Genomic DNA, 24,313 nt, shown 5'->3' on the forward strand with positions numbered 1-24,313 from the left:
TGGACTCGATCAGCCTCTTCGTTGCCCGTGACGTCCTGGCAGACCGCCGCAGGGGAGTTGGTGACGCTGGTTCAGCCGATGGTGGTGGTTCAGCTGATGTCCTGGACTCCGGGAGCGATGGTCCTTGAACTGTTTCCGTACCCTGGGCTGGTGGTGGAGACGCCATGGATGGGGAAGGGGTGGCCTGGGTGGGGGGCTGGGGGAAAAGGGGCAGGGGGAGGGTCTGTGGTGAAGGGGGGGAATGCCGCATGCCGGCGGGTGCCAGGTCCCGGAGGGAGACCGTGTCCTGCTGACCGTCGGGGTACTCCACGTACGCATACTGCGGGTTAGCGTGGAGTAACTGGACTTGTCCCACCAACGGGTCGGACTTATGCACCCGCATATGCTTCCGGAGCAAGATGGGTCCGGGGGCGGCCAGCCACGTCGGGAGAGGGGATCCGGAGGACAACTTCCTGGGGAAAACAAGAAGACGTTCATGAGGTGTCTGATTAGTTGCGGTACAGAGGAGTGAGCGGATAGAATGTAGGGCATCGGGGATAACCTCTTGCCATTGGGAAATAGGGAGATCTCTGGACCGGAGGGCCAGTAGGATGGTCTTCCAGATGGTACCATTCTCCCGCTCGACCTGTCCGTTACCCCGGGGGTTATAGCTGGTCGTCCTGCTAGAGGCAATGCCCCTGCTGAGCAGGAATTGACGCAGCTCGTCGCTCATAAATGAGGACCCCCGATCGCTGTGTATGTATGCGGGGTAGCCGAACAGGGAGAAGATGGAGAGGATGGCCTTAATGACGGTCGATGTGGTCATGTCGGGGCAGGGAATGGCGAAGGGCAAGCGGGAGGATTCGTCGATTACCGCCAGGAAGTAAATGTTGCGGTTGTTAGAGGGAAGGGGCCCCTTGAAGTCAATGCCGAGACGTTCGAAGGGGCGGGATGCTTTGATCAGATGCGCGCGCTCGGGGCGGTAGAAGTGCGGTTTGCACTCTGCGCAGATGTGGCAGTCACGGGTTACTGTCCTGACTTCCGCGATGGAGTAGGGCAGGTTGCGAGACTTTATGAAATGATAGAAACAGGTCACCCCTGGATGGCAGAGGTCAGCGTGGAGGGAGCGGAGGCGGTCTATCTGCGCGCTGGCGCAGGTACCGCGGGACAGGGCATCAGGAGGCTCATTGAGCTTCCCAGGACGATACAAGATATCGTAGTTGTACGTGGACAATTCGATCTGCCACCGTAAGGTCTTGTCGTTCTTAATCTTGCCCCTCTGTGCATTATCGAACATGAAGGTTACTGACCGTTGGTCTGTGAGGAGGGTAAACCTCCTGCCGGCCAAATAGTGCCTCCAATGTCGTACGGCTTCGACTATGGCCTGGGCTTCCTTTTCCACAGAGGAGTGGCGGAGTTCGGAAGCCTGGAGGGTTCTGGAGAAGAAGGCCACGGGTCTGCCCGCTTGGTTCAGGGTGGCCGCCAGAGCTACTTCTGATGCGTCGCTCTCGACCTGGAAGGGGAGGGACTCGTCGATGGCGCGCATCGTGGCCTTTGCGATGTCCGCTTTGATGCGGCTAAAGGCCTGGCAGGCCTCTGACGACGGCGGGAAGGTCGGGGTTTGAATGAGGGGATGGGCCTTGTCAGCGTAGTTGGGAACCCATTGGGCGTAGTAAGCGAAGAAACCCAGGCAGCGTTTGAGGGATTTGGGGGTATTGGGGAGAGGGAGTTCCATCAGGGGGCGCATGCGTTTGGGGTCGGGGCCTATCACTCCGTTACGCACTACGTAGCCGAGGATGGCTAGACAGTCGGTGCTAAACACGCACTTATCCTTATTGTATGTGAGGTTAAGGAGTTTTGCGGTTTGGAGGACTTTCTGGAGGTTGGTGTCATGGTCCTGCTGATCGTGGCCGCAGATGGTGACATTATCGAGGTACGGGAAGGTAGCCCGTAATCCGTATTTGTTGACCATTCGGTCCATCTCCCATTGGAAGACTGAGACCCCATATGTTACACCGAATGGAACCCTAAGGAAGTGGTAGAGGCGCCCATCAGCCTCGAACGCAGTGTACAGTCGGTCACTCGCGCGGAGGGGGAGCTGGTGATAAGTGGACTTGAGGTCCACAGTGGAGAAGACTTTGTATTTCGCAATCTCGTTTACCATGGCGGAAATACGGGGGAGAGGATACGCGTCGAATTGCATAAACCGGTTGATGGTCTGGCTATAATCGATGACCATCCGGTTTTTCTCCGCAGTCCGGACCACCAGCACTTGGGCTCGCCAGGGGCTGTTGCTGGCCTCGATGACCCCTTCCTTCACCAACCTCTGGACCTCGGACCTGATGAAGGTCCGGTCCTGGGCGCTGTACCGTCTGCTCCGTGTCGCGACGGGTTTGCAATCGGGGGTGAGATTAGCAAACAAGGAGGGGGGGGTCCACTTTGAGGGACGCGAGGCTGCAGACAGTGAGGTGGGGGTATAGGGCCGCCGAATTGGAAGGTCAAGTTCTGCAGGTTGCACTGGAAGTCCAGTCCTAGGAGTGCCGGTGCGCAAAGGTCGGGGAGGATAGGGAGTTTATAATTTTTAAAAAACCTTCCCCTGGACCGTGAGGTCCGCGATGCAGCAGCCGGTGATGCGGACGGAGTGCGAACCTGAGGCTAACCCGATTTTGTGTTTTACAGGGTGGACAGGGAGCGCGCAGCGTCTTACCGTGTCAGGGTGTACGAAGCTTTCCGTGCTCCCGGAGTCCAGCAGGCAGCCCGTCTCGTGGCCGTTGAGGTGGATTTGCGTCGAGCTGAATGGCCGCGAGCCGTGGAGAAGATCCATAGTCATCGTCGGCGTCGGCCGAGTGGGTGCTGGCAGGACCTTGTGTGCCAGTCCAGGATGGCGGCGCCCAGGACCCGCACGTGGCATCCGGGGTCCAAGATGGCGGCGCCCAGGACCCGCACGTGGAGTCGGGGCCCAAGATGGCGGTGCCCGCAGGGCCCTCGTGGTTGCTGGGGGCGGGGTTAGCGGTGCCGGCGGGCCTATCGGAGCGGCTGAGAGCGGGGGCAGAGAGGCGCGCAGGCCGGGCGCAGGGGCCCGGGGGCGCGGGGGGGGAGAGATTGGCGCGGTGCGCTGGGAGGGCCCGGAAGGGCCCGGAGGAGGAGATCCCTGGTCGTTGCGCGGCACAGCAGCGACCGATTTGGACTGGCAGACCGACGGAAAATGGCCCTTCTTCCCGCAGCTCTTACAGAGGGCGGAACGGGCCGGGCAGCGCGGGCGGGGGTGTTTGGCGAACCCACAGAAATAGCAGCGGGGCCCCGCGGACTTGTCGGGGCATCCCGCGGCGCAGGCCTGAGGGGGGTCGGGAGCGGCGGATGGCGGTGGGGAAGCGTGCCAGGAGGCCCAGGGCGCTGCAGCGCGGCTGGGGGCATAGGCGCGGGCGTTTAAGTCGGCGACCTCCAGGGAGGTGGAGAGAGTCCGTGCCTCAGTTAGGCTGAGGTCGTCTTTCTCCAGCATCCGCTGGCGGATAGCGGCGGACTGCATCCCAGCCACGTCAGCATCTCTAATCAAAAGTTCCATGTCCTCAGTGGCTGAAACCTGGAGGCAGGTGCAATTCCTCCCCAGGACAGCGAGGGCCTGGTAAAAATCATCTAAGGACTCACCGGGGAGCTGCTGTCTGGTAGCCAGCAGATGTCGGGCGAACACTCGGTTTACCGGCTTAAGAAATTGTCTTTTTAGCGTATCCATGGCCGCGTCGTAATCTTTTTCCTCCGTAATCATCGCGTAGGCCGCCATGCCCACGCTGTAATGGAGAATATGAAGCTTCTGTGCCATGGTGGGGGGGCTGCTTGCGGACGCCAGGTAGCTATCGAAACACGCCAGCCAATGCTTGAAGATTGCCCATGCGTTCTGAGTTTGCGGGCTGATGCGGAGGCAGTCGGGCTTGATCCGGAGCTCCATCTTCAAATTTCTAGTAGACTAAATTGATGTACCATCAATTGAACGCGAGACGAGTTGCTGAACAAAAGTATGGCTTTAATCAGCTAGATGTTAAGCCCTGCGGTCGATTACAGTAGAAGGACGACCGCCGGGAGTACTGGGTATTTATACCCCGCCCTAGAGACGGGGTTAACTCAGCCTCTCGACCAATCGGGGAGCCGTCACATGACTGGTCTCAACCAACCGGTCGAGAGGCACATGACCGACCAGGGCCAATGGTAAGCCGGTGTTCTGCACCAATGGCAGGCAGCTATGCAAATCATACCACCACAAAAACAACATCTGCAAATCCTAATCCCGTTCACCAGCGCTTGGCCCATAGCCTTGAATGTTATGCTGTGCAAAGTGCTCATCCAGGTACTTTTTAAAGGATGTGAGGCAACCCGCCTCTACCACCTTCCCAGGCAGCGCGTTGCAGACCCTCCCCCGCCTCTACCACCCTCCCAGGCAGTGTGTTCCAGACCCTCACCATCCTCTGGGTAAAAATATTTTTCCTCAAATCCCAAATGCCATTTTCACCACCTTATTAACCTTCCCTTCCACCTTCAGAGATCACATCAGTGTCTTGCAATTCATTGAATACTTCTTGTCAAATTGCCTCTTTCAAAGTGTATCACCTCACACTTTTCAGGGTTAAGTTCCATCAGCCACTTTTCCGCCCATTTGACCATCCCGTTGATATCTCCCTGTAACCCAAGCCACTCAACCTCACTGTTAACCACTCGGCCAATCTTTGTGTCATCCGCAAACTTACTGATCCCACCCCCCACATAGTCATCTATGTCATTTATATAAATGACAAACAACAGAGGGCCCAGCACAGATCCCTGTGGTATCCCACTGGACACTGGCTTCCAGTCACTGAAGCAGCCGTCTGCCATCATCCTCTGTTTTACATAGATGATTTGGAGTTGGGGACCAAGGGCAATGTGTCCAAGTTTGCAGATGACACTAAGATGAGTGGTAAAGCGAAAAGTGCAGAGGATACTGGAAGTCTGCAGAGGGATTTGGATAGGTTAAGTGAATGGGCTCGGGTCTGGCAGATGGAATACAATGTTGACAAATGTGAGGTTATCCATTTTGGTAGGAATAACAGCCAACGGGATTATTATTTAAACGATAAAATATTAAAGCATGCCGCTGTGCAGAGAGACTTGGGTGTGCTAGTGCATGAGTCACAGAAAGTTGGTTTACAGGTGCAACAGGTGATTAAGAAGGCAAATGGAATTCTGTCCTTCATTGCTAGAGGGATGGAGTTTAAGATTAGGGAGGTTATGCTGCAATTGTATAAGGTGTTAGTGAGGCCACACCTGGAGTATTGTGTTCAGTTTTGGTCTTCTTACCTGAGAAAGGACATACTGGCGCTGGAGGGTGTGCAGAGGAGATTCACTAGGTTAATCCCAGAGCTGAAGGGGTTGGATTACGAGGAGAGGTTGAGTAGACTGGAACTGTACTCGTTGGAGTTTAGAAGGATGCAGGGGGATCTTATGAAAATGAAATGAAATGAAAATGGCTTATTGTCACGAGTAGGCTTCAATGCAGTTACTGTGAAAAGCCCCTAGTCACCACATTCCGGCGCCTGTTCGGGTACACTGAGGGAGAATTCAGAATGTCCAAATTGCCTAACAGCACATCTTTCAGGACTTGTGGGAGGAAACCGGAGCTCCCGGAGGAAACTCAAGCATACATACTCAAGCATGCGCGGACTCACACCGACCGGCGAAGGCCTTTCGGCCAGCCCCGATGCCGGCCGGCATGGTGCCAAAGGCCGTTCACGCCGGCCAGCGGAGCGGGAGCCACTCCGGCGTGGGCCTAGCCCCTAAAGGTGCAGAGAATTCCGCACCTTTGGGGAGGCCCAACGCTGGAGTGGTTGGCGCTACTCTGCTTCGCCGGGACCCCCCGCCCCACCAGGTAGGGGAGAATTCCTCCCCTGTTCACCGCCGTCACTGCCGTGGTCCTCTATCTGAAGGGTCTGAGGGATGGGTTGGGTTGGGTGGAGAAGATGTGCTGAGTGTGGCGGGGGCGTGCGGAGGTCAGTGGTGTGGGGTGGGGGTGTTGGGTGATCTGGACTCTCACCTAACTGGCGATGCCAGATGCACAATCATTCAACCAGCTCCTGACATTTCTGGTGCAACATTTTAACCCAACTCTGTAGATAATTGTTCAGACATATTGGGTTAATATGGCAAAGACATCCACTGGGGAGTCCGTCACTGAGTTCGTATCTCGGCTACGGAGAATAGCGGAGTTTTGTGAGTATGGAACTGTTTAGTCCGATACGCTCCGTGATCGTTTGGTTTGCGGTATTAATAATATGCAAACTCAGAAATAAATCTGTGCAAAATGTCCCTGACTTTTCAGCAGATGCTGCAGGTCTCCCTTTCCCAAGAAAGTGCGGAATGCGGAATCCAAGAGAGGCAAGGGATGAGGTGAATGTTTTGGAGAGTTGTCCCTCACATGGTATCCCTGTGGCCTGGACCAACTGCTGGGATGGCACGTCACCAAACTCGCCGATTCCAGCCAGTCACGCATGTGGACCGCCGGCAACAGGATGGCTGCTCCAGGTTCCCCGGTCGGGATGGGCGGCAGCCCCAGGCTGGGCCCCACATCTGGATGATTCAGAGGAGGCATCTTCATTTTGGGCACTCCAAGATGTCCGTTGTGAAAGTCCTTTAATGCGACAGCCTGGCCCTTCGCTGGGACAACGGCCTTCTTGCCCCACAGGAGATACCGTCTTCCACGGTCAGCTCCCAGAACGTTGAGGAAAAAGCTTTAACAGCGCTGGTAGTTGTCACTGCTGCTCAGCGTACAACACCACATGTCGCTCCTTGGCACGTGCAGGGTCGGTTCGCGTCTAGTCACCAACACACAAGGCAGTGACAGACAAGAAGTCCATGAAATTCAAGATAGCAATCACTTTGTCCGACTTAAGCGGGGTTCGTGGAGTAGACCTGCAGGAGAAGTTAACGCAACAGCATGAGCAATCTGTGTCTCTGGGCGGTGCTTGAAAGAGAATTCAGAAGCAGCCAATTACAGAGCCCAGCGCTGGATCCTCATGAAAAGCAATGGGATTCACCATGTGCGCACTGCCCAGTATCACCCAGCTTCCAATGGTGTGGCAGAGAGAGCGGTGCAGACGGTTAAACAGGCCCCAAGGAACAGATGTCTGCTTTGATGGATACAAGACTGGGAAAATCTTTATTCTCATAGAGGACCAGGCCGCATGCAGTGACTGGAATAGTCGCCAGTGAGATGTTAATTCTCAGGAATCTCAGGAATGTGCCGACTGACCCAGTGCATCAGGTCCATGATGACTTACTGGAGTTGAAGAAACTCCGAGGTCCTTCGCCTGCTTCTCCTCCTCGTCCTGATCACTCGTCGAGGGGGGCTTTGTGGAGAGGAATGTAATATCTCGCGTGGAACCGGTGAGATGGGATGCTGGTCTTCCCCGTGCCCCCTGCTAGGGGCGGCGTTTCTCAATTAACCCAGCGTATCAAACACGGCCATCAAACACCGGCCAACCAGGAACCCGGTTGGGATTTACCGGGAAATGTACATATCGTTTGTGTAAATAAAATGGTTTCTTATTTTACCCGGTGTGGACTCCTCCTGTCCTTATTAAAAACATTCTATGAACTCCTCACCTACGCTACCTTTGCCCATCTGATTTTTCCAATCTTTATGCAGATTAAAATCCCCTATGATTATCGCTTGTCTTTCTGACAAGCACCCATTATTTCTTCTTTTAAACTCGGTCCTACCGTGTAGTTACAATTAGGGGCCTTTCACCTCTCCCACAAGTGACTTTTTGCCTTTATAATTTCTCATCGCAACACAAACTGCTTCTACATCTTGGTTTCCTGAATTTATGTCATATCTGTCATCCTAACACCTGTCATCCTGAATGTCAATATTCAGGTCCCAGTCTCTGTCCTCCTGCAGCTGTATCTCTGTAATAGCTATCAGATTGTACTGAATCATTTCTATTGTTTTGTTTAAAATGTTACGTGCATTCAGCCATAAGTTTTGGCCTTTATTATTTTGCAGCATCGAGCCTTATCTGCTGATTTACTCTTTGATTTGCCATCTCAGTCCCTTCCTGTCACATTCTGTTTATCAATTCCCATCTCTCTTGTCTTGACCCTGATCTTTGGTACATCACGGGCAGGATTCTCCTGCAACTGGCCGACTGGCCCGATGCCGGCGCCAAGAGAGTCGGGCCGACCGGAAGGTGTGGAATCCTCCGCACTTCCGGGGGCTAGGCCGGTGCCGGAGGGGTTGGCGCCGTGCCAACCGGCACCACGTTGCTGGCGCCAGTTGCCGCATACGCAGACCGGCCGGCGTGTTCCTGTGCATGCGCAGACCGGCCGGTGTATTCCTGTGCATGCGCAGACCGGCCGGCGTGTTCCTGTGCATGCGCAGACCGGCCGGCGTGTTCCTGTGCATGCGCAGACCGGCCGGCGTGTTCCTGTGCATGCGCAGACCGGCCGGTGTATTCCTGTGCATGCGCAGACCGGCCGGCGTGTTCCTGTGCATGCGCAGACCGGTCGGCGTGTTCCTGTGCATGCGCAGACCGGCCGGCGTGTTCCTGTGCATGCGCAGACCGGCCGGCGTGTTCCTGTGCATGCGCAGACCGGCCGGCGTGTTCCTGTGCATGCGCAGACCGGCCGGTGTATTCCTGTGCATGCGCAGACCGGCCGGCGTGTTCCTGTGCATGCGCAGACCGGCCGGCGTGTTCCTGTGCATGCGCAGACCGGCCGGCGTGTTCCTGTGCATGCGCAGACCGGCCGGTGTATTCCTGTGCATGCGCAGACCGGCCGGCGTGTTCCTGTGCATGCGCAGACCGGTCGGCGTGTTCCTGTGCATGCGCAGACCGGCCGGCGTGTTCCTGTGCATGCGCAGACCGGCCGGCGTGTTCCTGTGCATGCGCAGACCGGCCGGCGTGTTCCTGTGCATGCGCAGGGCGTTTCTTCTCCGTGCCGGCCATGGCAGAGCCCTACAGAGGCCGGCGCGGAAGGAAGAGTGCTCCCATGGCACAGGCCCGCCTGCAAATCGGTGGGCCCTGATCGAGGGCAAGGCCACTGTGGGGGCACCCCCGGGGCTGGATCCCCCCGCGCGCCCCGCCCCAGGACTCACCTACCCAGCCTACAAGCCAGGTCCTGCCGTGATGGGCCATGTCCAGTTCACGCCGCCGGGACTGACCAAAAGCGGGCAGACGCTCGGCCCACCTAGAATTGCCGGGGGGGCCACTGTCAACGGCCCCCGACCAGCGTGGCGTGATCCTCGTCCCTGCCCGAAAACTGGCACCGGAGAATTCGTCAGCCGGGGTCGGGGCGGCGGGGCAGGATTCACGCCGCCCCCCCAATGATTCTCCAACCCGGGGGGGAGGGGGGGGGCCACATCTTCGCAAATTTGATCCCTTGCCCCCTCGATTCAGTTTAAATCTCTCTCTCCTTCCCTTGTTATGTGGTTCGCTAGAGCATCAGTCCCAGCATAGTTCAGGTGTCGGCTGTCCCAACAGTACAGACCCCACTTTACTCAGTAACGGTGGCCCAGGAACCTGAGCCCATCTCTCCCACACCAGACTGTCAGTTATCCATTCAGTTTGCTAATCTGATTTTTAAATATATTTTATTACAAACATTGGTAAAAATAACAGTAACATACTCAATAACCTCCAGTTTCTACAGTTTCCCCCATTTTACCCCCTCCCTCCCCCTCCCTCCTGATGAATAATTCTCCCACTGTATCTCGAATCCCTCCCCCGACCCCCTCAACTTAAATTATAGTTTTTCCAACAGCCGAAAGTCATATAGGCCCCCAGCCAGGCCACCACCCCCAGCAGCATATCCGCCCTCCAATTTAGCACGAGAGGCGGAGGCCACCACATCGGCCCCCTGCTCCTCCAGCAGCTCCGGCATTTCCCAGACCCCAAAGATCGCCATCATTCTATCCGGCCTGACCGCCACCCCCAGGAGTTTAGACAACGGCCCAACACCACTTCCCAATATCTCTCCAGATTCTCACAACACCGGAACATGTGCATGTGACTCGCCGGCCCTCGCCCACACTCCTCACACTCATCGGCCACCGCTCGAAAGAACCCACTCATCCACGCCCAGGTCAGGTGTACCCTGTGCACCACCTTGGACTGAATCAAGCTCATCCTCGCACAGGAGGGGGTTCAATTCACCCTACGCACCGCCTCGCACCACAGACACCCCCCCCCCCCCCCCCCACAAGCTCCTCTTCCCATTTGCATTTGATCCTCAGCACATGCCCCACCCCTGGTCTCTAAACCACCCAGATATACCTTCCCCGTCATCAACCTCTTGAACTGTCTTTAACGCCTCCCAGAACGTGGCTGCCGTCATCTCCCAGTTCCCCGATCACCTACCTCACCTTTTCACAGAACCCCTCATCTGCCAAGAAACCCAAATCCAGCCTCCATTCCAGCCTCTGAACCTGCCCCTCGCTGAACCTCACCTCCAACAAATCGGCGCACGATTGGATATTATGATTCCCGCATGCTCCCTCTCCACCGTCCCTGACAATACCGCCCGGCTCAGCACGAAGAAATCAATTCTCGAGTACACCTTATACACGTGCAAGAAGAAGGAACACTCCCTTCAGCATCCCCCCCCCACTCCTCCCCCCGCCCCCCCCCCCCCCCCCCCGCCCCCGCCCCCGCCCCCGTAAGGTTCTTAAACCTCCATGGGTCAAACATTCCCATCCGCTCCATAAACTCTCCCAACTTCTTCGCCATCTTCAATTTCCCCATTGACTTGGGGCTCGACCTGTCCACCCTCGGTTCCATCGTGCAATGAAAATCTCCACCCATAATCATTGATGTGTATCCAGATCTGGGATCACTCCCAGCAAACCTCTCAAACCCCACATCACCCCAATTCGGCACATACACATTAACTGCCACCATCAGTGTGTCCCTTCCAACACCCCATTCACTATCACACACCTTCCCCCTGGGTCCCGTATTTCCTTAGCCCCCACAAATGGTCATCCCTGTGACTTCAAGTCAAACCCCGTGTGGAGTACCTGTCCTCAGGACCCCCACCTCCGGTCCGAGGGACACAATCCAATCACTCTGGTCGGACACCATTGTCTGCACCTCCCATAACTTCAGTGAAGAGAATCTTCCTTTTGTATTGCAACACCTTTAGGTAAGTTCCCTCTCAACAGTATAGACCTTCATCACACAAACTACAGCCTTTCAAGGAAAATGACCAACACCTTCTCAGGGACACGATACCAGCCTTGTCAGAAGCACCTGTGCTAATGCCTCTATGAACCAAATTGACAAGCTGAGTTCTCAACCCAGCATTGCAACATGTTTTTATATATCTGGCTGCAAGGGACTTTTCCTGTTGTTTGATAAGGTTCATGACCAGAATATGAAACCAGTTTAATGTGATTGCAATCACTCCTCTTCAATTTGTCTCTCAAAGTGCAGAGGTGAAGACAAGAAGCAACAATTGCAGTGGCCACTGATTAAAACAATTCAGCAAAAGAAATCTTTACAAATGAGCAGTTACTGCGCGCTCAGGATTTACAAACTCAGACAATGTCTCTAGGATTAGATTTAAGGAAAATCAAAACTTAGTTTTTTTTCTTCCAATGTATTTCAGAGAAAAAATGCTGAGGTTCAAAGACTCAAACCCCTCATTAATTCATTTTTAAAATAAATTTAAAATACAAAGAACAAAGAAAAGTACAGCACAGGAACAGGCCCTTCGGCCCTCCAAGCCTGTGCCGACCATGCTGCCCGTCCAAACTACAATCTTTTACACTTCCTGGGCGCAATTCTCCGCACCCCACGCCGGGGGAGAGAATCGTGGGAGGGCCGGACGAATCACGGCAGCCGCCCTGGCACCCCCCGCGATTCTCCCACATCACCCAAAATGGCGTGTCGCGTTTTTCGACAGGTCGCTCGGCGAATCGGTGTTCACAATTTCTCACGGCGACCGGCGATTTTCCGGCCCGGATGGGCCGAGCGGCCTGCCGAACCCGACCGGTTCACGCTGGCGCCAACCACACCTGGTCGCTGCCGGCGTGAACAGCGCGCGACCTCTGTGTTTGGGGCCTGTGGGGGGATGGAGGGAGGATCGAGCACCACAGCTGTGCTCATGAGATGCCTGGCCCGCGATCGGTGCCCACCGATTGTCGGGCCGGCGTCTCTAAAAGACGCACTCTTTTCTCTCCGCCGCCCCGCAAGATCAAGCCGCCATGTCTTGCGGGGCAGAGGAGGGGAAGACGGCAACCGCGCATGCATGGCTGACGTCACTTAGGCGCCGCCGGCCGCGTCATTCCTGGCGCGTCGCTTTGACGCAAGCGTCAAGGCCTCGGCGCCCGAGATTCACGCACCGCCGCTCCTAGCCCCCGGGTTGTGGGGGGGGGAGAATAGGGGGCGAGGAGCGGACTCCGACACCGGAGTGAAACGCTCTGGGTTTCACTCCGGCGTCGGCTGTTTGTCTCCCTTTTGGAGAATCGCGGCCCCTGGGTCCGTATCCCTCTATTCCCATCCTATTCATGTATTTGTCAAGATGCCCCTTAAACGTCACTATCGTCCCTGCTTCCACCACCTCCTCCGACAGCGAGTTCCAGGCACCCACGACACTCTGTGTAAAAAACCTGCCTCGTACATCTACTCTAAACCTTGCCCCTCGCACCTTAAACCTATGCCCCCTTGTAATTGACCCCTCTACCCTGGGGAAAAGCCTCTGACTATCCACTCTGTCTATGCCCCTCATAATTTTGTAGACCTCTATCAGGTCACCCCTCAACCTCTGTCATTCCAGTGAGAACAAACCGAGTTTATTCAACCGCTCCTCATAGCTAATGCCCTCCACACCAGGCAACATTCTGGTAAATCTCTTCTGCACCCTCTCTAAAGGCTCCACATCCTTCTGGTAGTGTGCCGACCAGAATTGAACACTATACTCCAAGTGTGGCCTAACTAAGGTTCTGTACAGCTGCAACATGACTTGCCAATTATTATACTCAATGCCCCGGCCAATGAAGGCAAGCATGCCGTATGCCTTCTTGACTACCTTCTCCACCTGTGTTGTCCCTTTCAGTGACCTGTGGACCTGTACACCTAGGTCTCTCTGACTTTCAATATTCTTGAGGGTTCTACCATTCACTGTATATTCCCTACCTGCATTAGACCTTCCAAAATGCATTACCTCACATTTGTCCGGATTAAACTCCATCTGCCATCTCTCTGCCCAAGTCTCCAAATGATCTAAACCCTGCTGTATCATCTGACAGTCCTCATCGCTATCCGCAATTCCACCAACCTTTGTGTTGTCTGCAAACTTACTAATCAGAGCAGTTACATTTTCCTCCAAATCATTTATATATACTACAAACAGAAAAGGTCCCATCACTGATCCCTGCGGAACACCACTAGTCACAACCCTCCAATTGCTACTTCCATTGCTACTCTCTGCCTTCTATGACCTAGCCAGTTCTGTATCCATCTTGCCAGCTCACCCCTGATCCCGTGTGACTTCACCTTTTGTACCAGTCTACCATGAGGGACCTTGTCAAAAGCCTTACTGAAGTCCATATCGACAACATCCACTGCCCTACCTGCATCAATCATCTTTGTGACCTCTCCGAAAAACTCTATCAAGTTAGTGAGACACGACCTCACCTTCACAAAACCATGCTGCCTCTCGCTAATACGTCCATTTGCTTCCAAATGGGAGTAGATCCTATCTCGAAGAATTCTCTCCAGTAATTTCCCTACCACTGACGTAAGGCTCATCGGCCTGTAGTTCCCTGGATTATTCTTGCTACCCTTCTTAAACAAAGGAACAACATTGGCTATTCTCCAGTCCTCCAGGACATCACCTGAAGACAGTGAGGATCCAAAGATTTCCGTCAAGGCCTCAGCAATTTCCTCTCTAGCCTCCTTCAGTATTCTGGGGTAGATCCCATCAGGCCCTGGGGACTTATCTACCTTAATATTTTTCAAGAAGCCCAACACCTCGTCTTTTTGGATCTCAATGTGACCCAGGCTATCTACACATCCTTCTCCAGACTCAATATCCACCAATTCCTTCTCTTAAAAATAATACCCAATTATTTTTTTCCCCAATTAAGGGTCAATCCACCTAACCTACACATCTTTTTGGGTTGTGGGGGTGAGACCTATGCAGACACGGGGAGAATGTGCAAACTCCACACGGACAGTGACCCGGGCCAGGATCGAACACTCCTCACCAATTCAAATAAAGCTATTGCTTTGAAAACATGTTAAAAGCTTCTTAATTAACTTTATGATTATCAATAGACAGAATTTGAATAAAACTGCAGCTTACAGAGAGTGGAAAAACCGTCATCAACTCCATCAGCTCCATATTCAGACTGAGAACGACCGAGACCAACAGAGTAACCTCTTTGCCTCCAGCTTCCTGAGCAAGGCCTCGTTTGATTGTTTAACTTTGATCCAGTACCTGGTGAAAGATTTAGAACACAGTGAGGCAGAAGCAACATTACCAAAATAATAACATGTTTCAAAGGGACCAAAAACCATTTGAAATCCATGTAAAAGTAGCATCAATTCCAAATGGAAAGGAGGCTGGTATGAGGTTATTATTGCTGCGACAAACATTGTGGAATGTCGATGGATCATTCACTAACTAAGAGTGAAAACAGCAGTAAAGTCCAGATCAGGAGACTGCCAAAGGACAAGGAGGATGTAATGTCCAATCAAAAAGGTCAGGATTCACCTCAATTGTGACCACTTCTAGTTTTAGAATTAATATTCATTAAATTCTGCTTATTCTTACTCCTCCCAACCCCACCCTCGCTTTGCCCCCACCCCACTCTCCACGGCCCCACCATTCCCCCGTCCCACGCCTGGATTCTCTGGGTTCCAGTTTAAATGCTATATAATTGCACTACACCCTCACAGAAACCATCAACAATTAGAACATAGAGCATAGAACAGTACAGCACAGAACAGGCCCTTTCGGCCCTCGATGTTGTGCCGAGCAATGATCACCCTACTCAAACCCACGTATCCACCCTATACCCGTAACCCAACAACCCCCCCCCCTTAACCTTACATTTTAGGACACTACGGGCAATTTAGCATGGCCAATCCACCTAACCCGCACATCTTTGGACTGTGAAGCAAGGGGAGGGCTGGGAACCAATTTTATTTCATTTTTAAAGGGTAATACTGATGCTCTATAGTTAACATGTGTCCGATTGGACAGAGATGCTAATTGTTACCAAGTGGTCAAATACAGAAGGTTCATGTACTCTGCTGAAGGTAAAAACCGCAATAATTTCTTGAGGAAGTTAATTAGTGCAGACACTATTAAAACAGAATAGTATCAGACAAAGTTGACAAATTAAGAAGCTATCAATTCTGGGTCTGAAAATGTAAGTCACAGGACTCTGCAGCACTTTCCTACATCAGACTCCTATTTATTGACTACAGCTCCGTCTTCAACACCATAACCCCAGCCGAGCTCAGATCAAAGCTCCAAAACCTAGGACTTGGCTCTTCACTCTGCAACTGGATCTTCGACTTCCTGACCCATAGATCACAATGAGTAAGGGTAAACAACAACACCTCTTCCACGATAGTCCTCAATACCGGGGCCCTGCAAGGCTACGTACTTAGTCCCCGACTATACTCCCTATACACACATGACTTTGTGGCAAAATTTGGCTCCAACTCCATCTACAAGTTTGCTGACGACACGACCATAGTGGGTCGGATCTCAAACAACGATGAGTCAGAATACAGGAGGGAGATTGAGAACCTAGTGAAGTGGTGCAGCGACAACAATCTCTCCCTCAATACCAGCAAAACTAAAGAGCTGGTCATTGACTTCAGGAAGCAAAGTACTGTACACACCCCTGTCAGCATCAATGGGGCCGAGGTAGAGATGGTTAGCAGTTTCAAATTCCCAGGGGTGCACATCTCCAACAATCTGCCCCTGTCCACCCACGTCAACGCTACCACCAAGAAGGCACAACAGCACCTATACTACCTCAGGAAACTAAGGAAATTTGGCATGTCCACATTCACTCTTACAATTTTTACAGATGCACCATAGAAAGCATCCTATCGGGCTGCATCACAGCCTGGTATGGCAACTACTCAGCCCAAGACCGTAAGAAATTTCAGAGAGTCGTGAACACAGCCCAGTCCATCACGTGAGCCACCTCCCATCCACTGACTCCATCTACACCTCCCGCTGCCTGGGGAAAGCGGGCAGCATAATGAAAGACCCCTCCTCCCACCCAGGTTATCCTTCCACTGGGCAGGAGATACAAAAGTCTGAGAACACACACTAACAGATACAAAAATAGCTTCTTCCCACTGTTACCAGACTCCTAAATGAGCCTCTTATAGACAGATCTGATGTCTTCACACATCTTCTCCATTGAGTAGTATAACACTCCATATGCTTCACCCGATCCCTGTGCCTATGTATTTACATTGTTTATTTATGTACGTCCTATGTTTTTTCATGTATGGAACGATCTGTCTGAACTCTACGCAGAACAATACTTTTCACTGTACCTCGGTACACGTGACAATAAATCAAATCAATCATTCAAGAGAAAGAAGAGGTAACAGGATGATACACTTGGATATATTCATAATTGTCAAATTGGAAAAATAATAGTCTGCAATACTGTCTAATTTGATAGTTAAGTGACAATGCTAGGGCAGCATGATGGCGCAGTGGTTAGCGCTGCTGCCTCAAGGCGCTGAGGTCCCGGGTTCGATTCTCAGCTTGGGTCACTGGCTGTGTGGAGTCTGCACGTTCTCCCCGTGTCTGCGTGGGTCTCACCCCTACAGGTTTGGTGGATTGGCCATGCTAAATTACCCCATAATTGGAAGACAAGAGTTGGGTACTCTAAATTTAAAACTAACAATGCTGAATATGTTGTGCATCTGGCGAGAAACAAAATCTCAAGTTTATTCAAATTTATCCATCCTAATACTGGTAATTTTCTTAATAACTCCAGGAAATGCACACTCTCATTGTGGGTGATTGAGCAGTATTTGCTCAGCTATGTAACATCTCTTCAGGAGTATCAAGGTTAGCTTGAATATTAATTATTCTTGATGTATTACTATAATATTCTCCAATCAGTCAGTACAGCCAACAATATTCCACTTCATAGAACATAGAACATAGAACATAGAACGATACAGCGCTGTACAGGCCCTTCGGCCCACGATGTGCACCGACATGGGAAGTCAAAAACTAAAGGCCATCTAACCTACACTATGCCCTTATCATCCATATGCTTATCCAATAAACTTTTAAATGCCCTCAATGTTGGTGAGTTCACTACTGTTGCAGGTAGGGCATTCCACGGCCTCACCACTCTTTGCGTAAAAAACCTACCTCTGACGTCTGTCCTATATCTATTACCCCTCAATTTAAGGCTATGTCCCCTCGTGCTAGCCACCTCCATCCGCGGGAGAAGGCTCTCGCTGTCCACCCTATCTAACCCTCTGATCATTTTGTATGCCTCTATTAAGTCACCTCTTAACCTTCTTCTCTCTAACGAAAACAACCTCAAGTCCATCAGCCTTTCCTCATAAGATTTTCCCGCCATACCAGGCAACATCCTGGTAAATCTCCTCTGCACCCGTTCCAAAGCTTCCACGTCCTTCCTATAATGAGGCGACCAGAACTGTACGCAATACTCCAAATGCGGCCGTACCAGAGTTTTGTACAGCTGCAACATGACCTCATGGCTCCGGAACTCAATCCCTCTACCAATAAAGGCCAACACACCATAGGCCTTCTTCACAACCCTATCAACCTGGGTGGCAACTTTCAGGGATCTATGTACATGGACACCGAGATCCCTCTGCTCATCCACACTGCTAAGAATTTTACCATTAGCCAAATATTCCGCATTCCTGTTATTCTTTCCAAAGTGAATCACCTCACACTTCTCTACATTAAACTCCATTTGCCACCTCTCAGCCCAGCTCTGCAGCTTATCTATGTCCCTCTGTAACCTGCAACATCCTTCCACACTGTCTACAACTCCACCGACTTTAGTGTCGTCTGCAAATTTACTCACCCAACCTTCTGTGCCCTCCTCTAGGTCATTTATAAAAATGACAAACAGCAACGGCCCCAGAACAGATCCTTGTGGTACGCCACTCGTAACTGAACTCCATTCTGAACATTTCCCATCAACCACCACCCTCTGTCTTCTTTCAACTAGCCAATTTCTGATCCACATCTTTAAAGAACATAGAGAACATAGAACATAGAAAAATACAACACAGAACAGGCCCTTCGGCCCACGATGTTGTGCCGAACCTTTGTCCTAGATTAATCATAGATTATCATAAAATCTACAGTGCAGAAGGAGGCCATTCGGCCCATCGAGTCTGCACCGGCTCCCGGAAAGAGCACCCTACCCAAGGTCAACACCTCCACCCCATCCCCATAACCCAGTAACCCCACCCAACACTAAGGGCAATTTTGGACACTAAGGGCAATTTATCACGGCCAATCCACCCAACCTGCACATCTTTGGATTGTGGGAGGAAACCGGAGCACCCAGAGGAAACCTACGCACACACGGGGAGGATGTGCAGACTCCGTACAGAGAGTGACCCAAGCTGGAATCAAACCTGGGACCCTGGAGCTGTGAAGCAATTGTGCTATCCACAATGCTACCGTGCTGCCTTAAGAACAAATTAATCTACACTCCATTATTCTACCCTAATCCATGTACCTATCCAATAGCCGCTTGAACGTCCCTAATGTTTCCGACTCAACTACTTCCACAGGCAGTGCATTCCATGCCCCCACTACTCTCTGGGTAAAGAACCTACCTCTGACATCCCCCCTATATCTTCCACCATTCACCTTAAATTTATGTCCCCTTGTAATGGTTTGTTCCACTCGGGGAAAAAGTCTCTGACTGTCTACTCTATCTATTCCCCTGATCATCTTATAAACCTCTTATCAAGTCGCCCCTCATCCTTCTCCGTTCTAATGAGAAAAGGCCTAGCACCCTCAATCATTCCTCGTAAGACCTACTCTCCATTCCAGGCAACATCCTGGTAAATCTCCTTCGGACCTTTTCCAAAGCCTTCACATCCTTCCTAAAATGAGGTGACCAGAACTGCCCACAGTACTCCAAATGTGGCCTGACCAAGGTTTTGTACAGCTGCATCACCACCTCACGGCTCTTAAATTCAATCCCTCTGCTAATGAACGCTAGCACACCATAGGCCTTCTTCACAGCTCTATCCACTTGAGTGGCAACTTTCAAAGATCTATGAACATAGACCCCAAGATCTCTCTGCTCCTCCCCATTGCCAAGAACCCTACCATTAACCCTGTATTCCACATTCATATTTGTCCTTCCAAATGGACAACCTCACACTTTTCAGGGTTAAACTCCATCTGCCACTTCTCAGCCCAGCTCTGCATTCTATCTATGTCTCTTTGCAGCCGACAACAGCCCTCCTCACTACCCACAACTCCACCAATCTTCGTATCATCTGCAAATTTACTGACCCACGCTTCAACTCCCTCATCCAAGTCATTAATGAAAATCACAAACGGCAGAGGACCCAGAACTGATCCCTGCGGTACGCCACTGGTAACTGGGCTCCAAGCTGAATATTTGCCATCCACCACCACTCTATGACTTCTATTAGTTAGCCAATTCGTTATCCAACTGGCCAAATTTCCCACTATCCCATGCCTCCTTACTTTCTGCATAAGCCTACCATGGGGAACCTTACCCTGGGGCAGTAGGGTAGCATGGTGGTTAGCATAAATGCTTCACAGCTCCAGGGTCCCAGGTTCGATTCCCGGCTGGGTCACTGTCTGTGTGGAGTCTGCACGTCCTCCCCCTGTGTGCGTGGGTTTCCTCCGGGTGCTCCGGTTTCCTCCCACAGTCCAAAGATGTGCGGGTTAGGTGGATTGGCCATGCTAAATTGCCCGTAGTGTCCTAATAAAAGTAAGGTTAAGTGGGGGGGGTTGTTGGGTTATGGGTATAGGGTGGATACGTGGGTTTGAGTAGGGTGATCATGGCTCGGCACAACATTGAGGGCCGAAGGGCCTGTTCTGTGCTGTACTGTTCTATGTTCTATGTTCTAAATGCCTTACTAAAATCCATGTACACCACATCCACTGCTTTACCTTCATCCACATGCTTGGTCACCTCCTCAAAGAATTCAATAAGACTTGTAAGGCAAGACCTACCCCTCACAAATCCGTGCTGACTATCCCTAATCAAGCAGTGTATTTCCAGATGCTCAGAAATCCTATCCCTCAGTACCCTTTCCATTACTTTGCCTACCACCGAAGTAAGACTAACTGGCCTGTAATTCCCAGGGTTATCCCTATTCCCTTTTTTGAACAGGGGCACGACATTCGCCACTCTCCAATCCCTTGGTACCACCCCCAGCCACCAAAGGAACCGCTGACAGGTTTTACAATTTCATTCCAGTCTGCCATCCAAGACAAACAAACCTCATTGAACCCCTGATGGATAGGAAGGTTTGTCAGGGTCGAGCTTTTCTATTGTCAATAATGGAATGGTTACAGAGGTCAAGGAACACAAATACTAACATTGGTTTATAACAAAGTACAGGAGTGGAAACATTCACTCACTTTCACTGCAAAGCACTGAAATTATTTTTTGAGGGGCACAGAATGACATTTATTGTAATCTGTCCAAGGTTGAACATTGGTTGAAATTAACTGAAAGTAGCTCACAACATGACTGTACCTGTATTTGAATATGTGACAATGTTTGGCACATAGCCGTTGTTGTCAAGATACATTGGTATGAAAGCTGTGTACTTGCTAATGATATTACATGCCTTGCTGGTGTGAATTGCATTCAGCTGGTACCTTCTTCCAGAACCTGCAAACAAAAGGCAAAATAAAATGCAAATATTGGTTTCTAATCGTTAAAGTTAATTGCAGATAATTATTCCCAATCCACAAGCAAGTCCAATCTCATGATGTACACAAAATGGAAAACTAATGACTATTTGGTAAGACATAAATTCTCGGTGTAGTAAGATCCACAGGATAAATTATAGATTATATTTCAAGCCCCTAAGTTATAATTTATGTCAAGAGAGAGTGGCCAGCCTTTCAGTTATGTTTTAAGGGATTTTGCTGTTACTCACAGTCTGAACAAAGGATAACCTGCTTTCCACACGGTCGGTTTGGTGTTGCTTGCTCACAGTCTGAGGTGAAAGAGAGGATCATCTCTCAAGCGCCTCTGGTAATGTCTCTATACAGATGGCCATTGATTACAACACATAACATCTCTTCCCCCTTTACTCCTGTAGTGCATCAACAAATATTGACAAATATTAACTTAAACTTCTGCTCATAGTGAACAGTGATGATTTATGCTGTTCTACAAGTGTCTAGCAGGAAGAGCAAATCAATTTTGATTCACCATATAAGTAATCCGTTTCGTACCGTTAATTCAAGTTCCCCTGTTCGGTATGAATTTCCAATCCTCTTCTGTTTATCCAGTCTTACCTTTTCAAGATCATGTCCATGACCTTCCCCATCACCGGATCTGACCTCATGTGTCTTTGTACGAGGGGCAGTAATTAATTAAGTTCACTATCCACCTGGGAAAAGTACATACCGGTTACATCGTTCTCCTGGGATTCAGCTTTGTCCCGTATTGGAAAACGTGATAGAACCTCGGCGTTCCCATGATGCTCAGATCTTCTGTATTTAATCTCATAATTATGCGCTGATAAGATGAGGGACCGTCTGTGCAACGACACACAGCTGGAGATTTCCTTGTATGGACCAAAAACCATCATCAAAGGCCTGTGATCCATTAACAAAGGAAATGTCTTCCACACCAAATATTATACTCAAGGCTTCTTTTCCAATTGAACATAATTCTGTTCAGCATTTGTCAACATTCTTGAAGTGAAAGGTATTGGTTGCTCGTCTCCAGTAGCGACAACTGCACCCATCCCATAGGGCGATGTGACAGATTCCAGTAGTATTTTCAACTTGGGGTCAAAATAGAACATAGAACATTACAGCACAGTACAGGCCCTTCGGCCATCGATGTTGCGCCGACCTGTGAAATCACTGTAAAGCCCATCTACACTATTCCCTTAACATCCATATGTCTATCCAATGACCATTTAATAGCCCTTAATGTTGGTGAGTCCACTACTGTTGCAGGCAGGGCATTCCACGCCCTTACTACTAAGAGCTCCGATTTCTTCAGCATGTTTTTGACTTCAGTATCAGCCTCTTCGCAGTCTCTCCTCCAAATCCATTGTTGGTTCACACATAATAAAGTGTGAACTGGTTTTAATGTGGTAGCGAGATTGGAATAAATTTTCCATAATTGATGAGAACTAAAAAAGATCTCAGTTTGTGACATATTGTGCAGTCTTGGTGCAGCTAAAATCGCCATCACCTTCTGCAGTTCCTTATGGAGTCCGTCCTTCCACCCATTGTGCAAATTAACTGACACAACAATTGACGTTGTGTCTGAAAAAACTCTCTTTTTCCAAACTCCGACTCTCTGATTGCTCCAGGATCTCAGATGCACAGAAAAAAATTAAGGAATGGTTCTGAGTACTTACTAACTCTCTAAAGTTAATGTGCTCTCCCAGCAAGTCTAAAAACTCCATTCTCACCAGATAGTTTTACTGCACATTTCTGGATGGTGGAGTATCTCCTTAAAATCGATCTTCACCTCGAGCTCCAGGTCTGAGCTCTATCTTTCTGACTATTGCACTGGAAAAACACCATCATTTCCAGCTTTGTCTTTATACTATTATGTTTTAAGGGGTTATGCTTTTACTTACAGCAAAGACAATGGATAACTAGGTTGCCTCACTGTAGGTTCTCTAACCAGTTATCAGAGTTTATTTCGGAAATGTTGCTTTCTCACAGTCTGGGTTAAAGAGAGAGAAAATCTCCTGAGTGCCTACGGTGATGTCACTACAATCATGTAACATGGTACACAGAAGGACATTGGTTACAACATGCAACACACACAAGTTTACAAAACAGACTACATGGGGTCTTCAAGGTAGCATTGTCAATGACATTCAGCTGCTGGAGTGGGATGAATCCATCAAGAAAGGTTTGTAACAATGTGGAATATTCATTTTAGTGTTCTCCCCCCCCCTCCCCCCCACAGCACCCCCCCCCCCCTCCCACCGGGGCGTGGTCAATTCCAGCCCCACTTGAACCGGAGTCTGATGACAATTGAATTGAACAATAATTCTTAGAAAAATACCCAAAGTCTTTGGCCATTGGCTGCCCAATAATTACAGTTTGTAAATGTAAACACAATTACTGTTTATTTACAACAAGAACTATAATGAAATATGCAACAAATACAACTGTGGCGGGATTCTCCAACACCCCGCCGGGCCAGAGAATCGCCGGGGTGGGGGGGGCCGCGTGAATCCCGCCCCCGCCGTCTCCCAAAGTCTCCGGCACCAGAGATTCGGCAGGGGCAGGAATCGCGCTGCGCCTGTCATGCCTTACAAACCTAATAGAATTCTTTGAGGAAGTGGCAAAGTTAATTGATGAGGGAAGGGCTGTAGATGTCGTATACATGGACTTTAGTAAGGCGTTTGATAAGGTTTCCCATGGCAGGTTGATGGAAAAAGTCGTATGGGGTTCAGGGTGTACTAGCTAGATGGATAAAGAACTGGCTGGGCAACAGGAGACAGAGAATAGTGGTGGAAGGGAGTGTCTCAAAATGGAGAAGGGTGACTAGTGGTGTTCCACAGGGATCCGTGCTCAGACCACTGATGTTTGTGATCTACATAAATGACCTGGAGGAAGGTATAGGTGGTCTGATTAGCAAGTTTGCAGATGATACAAATATTGGTGGAGTTGCAGATAGCGAGGAGGACTGTCAGAGAATACAGCAAAATATAGATAGATTGGAGAGTTGGGCAGAGAAATGGCAGATAGAGTTCAATCCAGGCAAATGCGAGGTGATGCATTTTGGAAGATCAAATTCAAGAGCGGACTATATGGTCAATGGAACGGTCTTGGGGAAAATTGATGTGCAGAGAGATCTCGGAGTTCAGGTCCATTGTACCCTGAAGGTGGCAACGCAGGTTGATAGAGTGGTCAAGAAGGCATACAGCATGCTTGCCTTCATCGGACGGGGTATTGAGTACAAGAGTTGGCAGGTCATGTTACAGTTGTATAGGACTTTGGTTCGGCCACATTTGGAATACTGCGTGCAGTTCTGGTCGCCACATTACCAGAAGGATGTGGATGCTTTGGAGAGGGTGCAGAGGAGGTTCACCAGGATGTTGCCTGGTATGGAGGG

The 24,313-nt window shown here is 50.6% G+C and overlaps 1 protein-coding gene across 2 annotated transcripts in view; it reads right to left on the minus strand.

The window, feature by feature from the left end:
* Window positions 1–24,313, minus strand: part of vwa5b1 (von Willebrand factor A domain containing 5B1) — a 218,079-nt gene that overhangs the window by 52,396 nt on the left and 141,370 nt on the right. For both annotated transcript variants that reach the window (XM_038773086.1, XM_038773085.1), the window contains 2 exons: window positions 20,741–20,878; window positions 14,308–14,442 (listed from right to left, as the gene is read on the minus strand). In XM_038773086.1, coding sequence (XP_038629014.1) covers window positions 14,308–14,442; window positions 20,741–20,878 — 273 coding nt within the window. The remainder of the gene's footprint in view (window positions 1–14,307; window positions 14,443–20,740; window positions 20,879–24,313) is intronic.

Source organism: Scyliorhinus canicula, chromosome 16 (assembly GCF_902713615.1).
Source record: "Scyliorhinus canicula chromosome 16, sScyCan1.1, whole genome shotgun sequence".
Classification (NCBI taxonomy): Eukaryota; Metazoa; Chordata; class Chondrichthyes; order Carcharhiniformes; family Scyliorhinidae; genus Scyliorhinus; species Scyliorhinus canicula.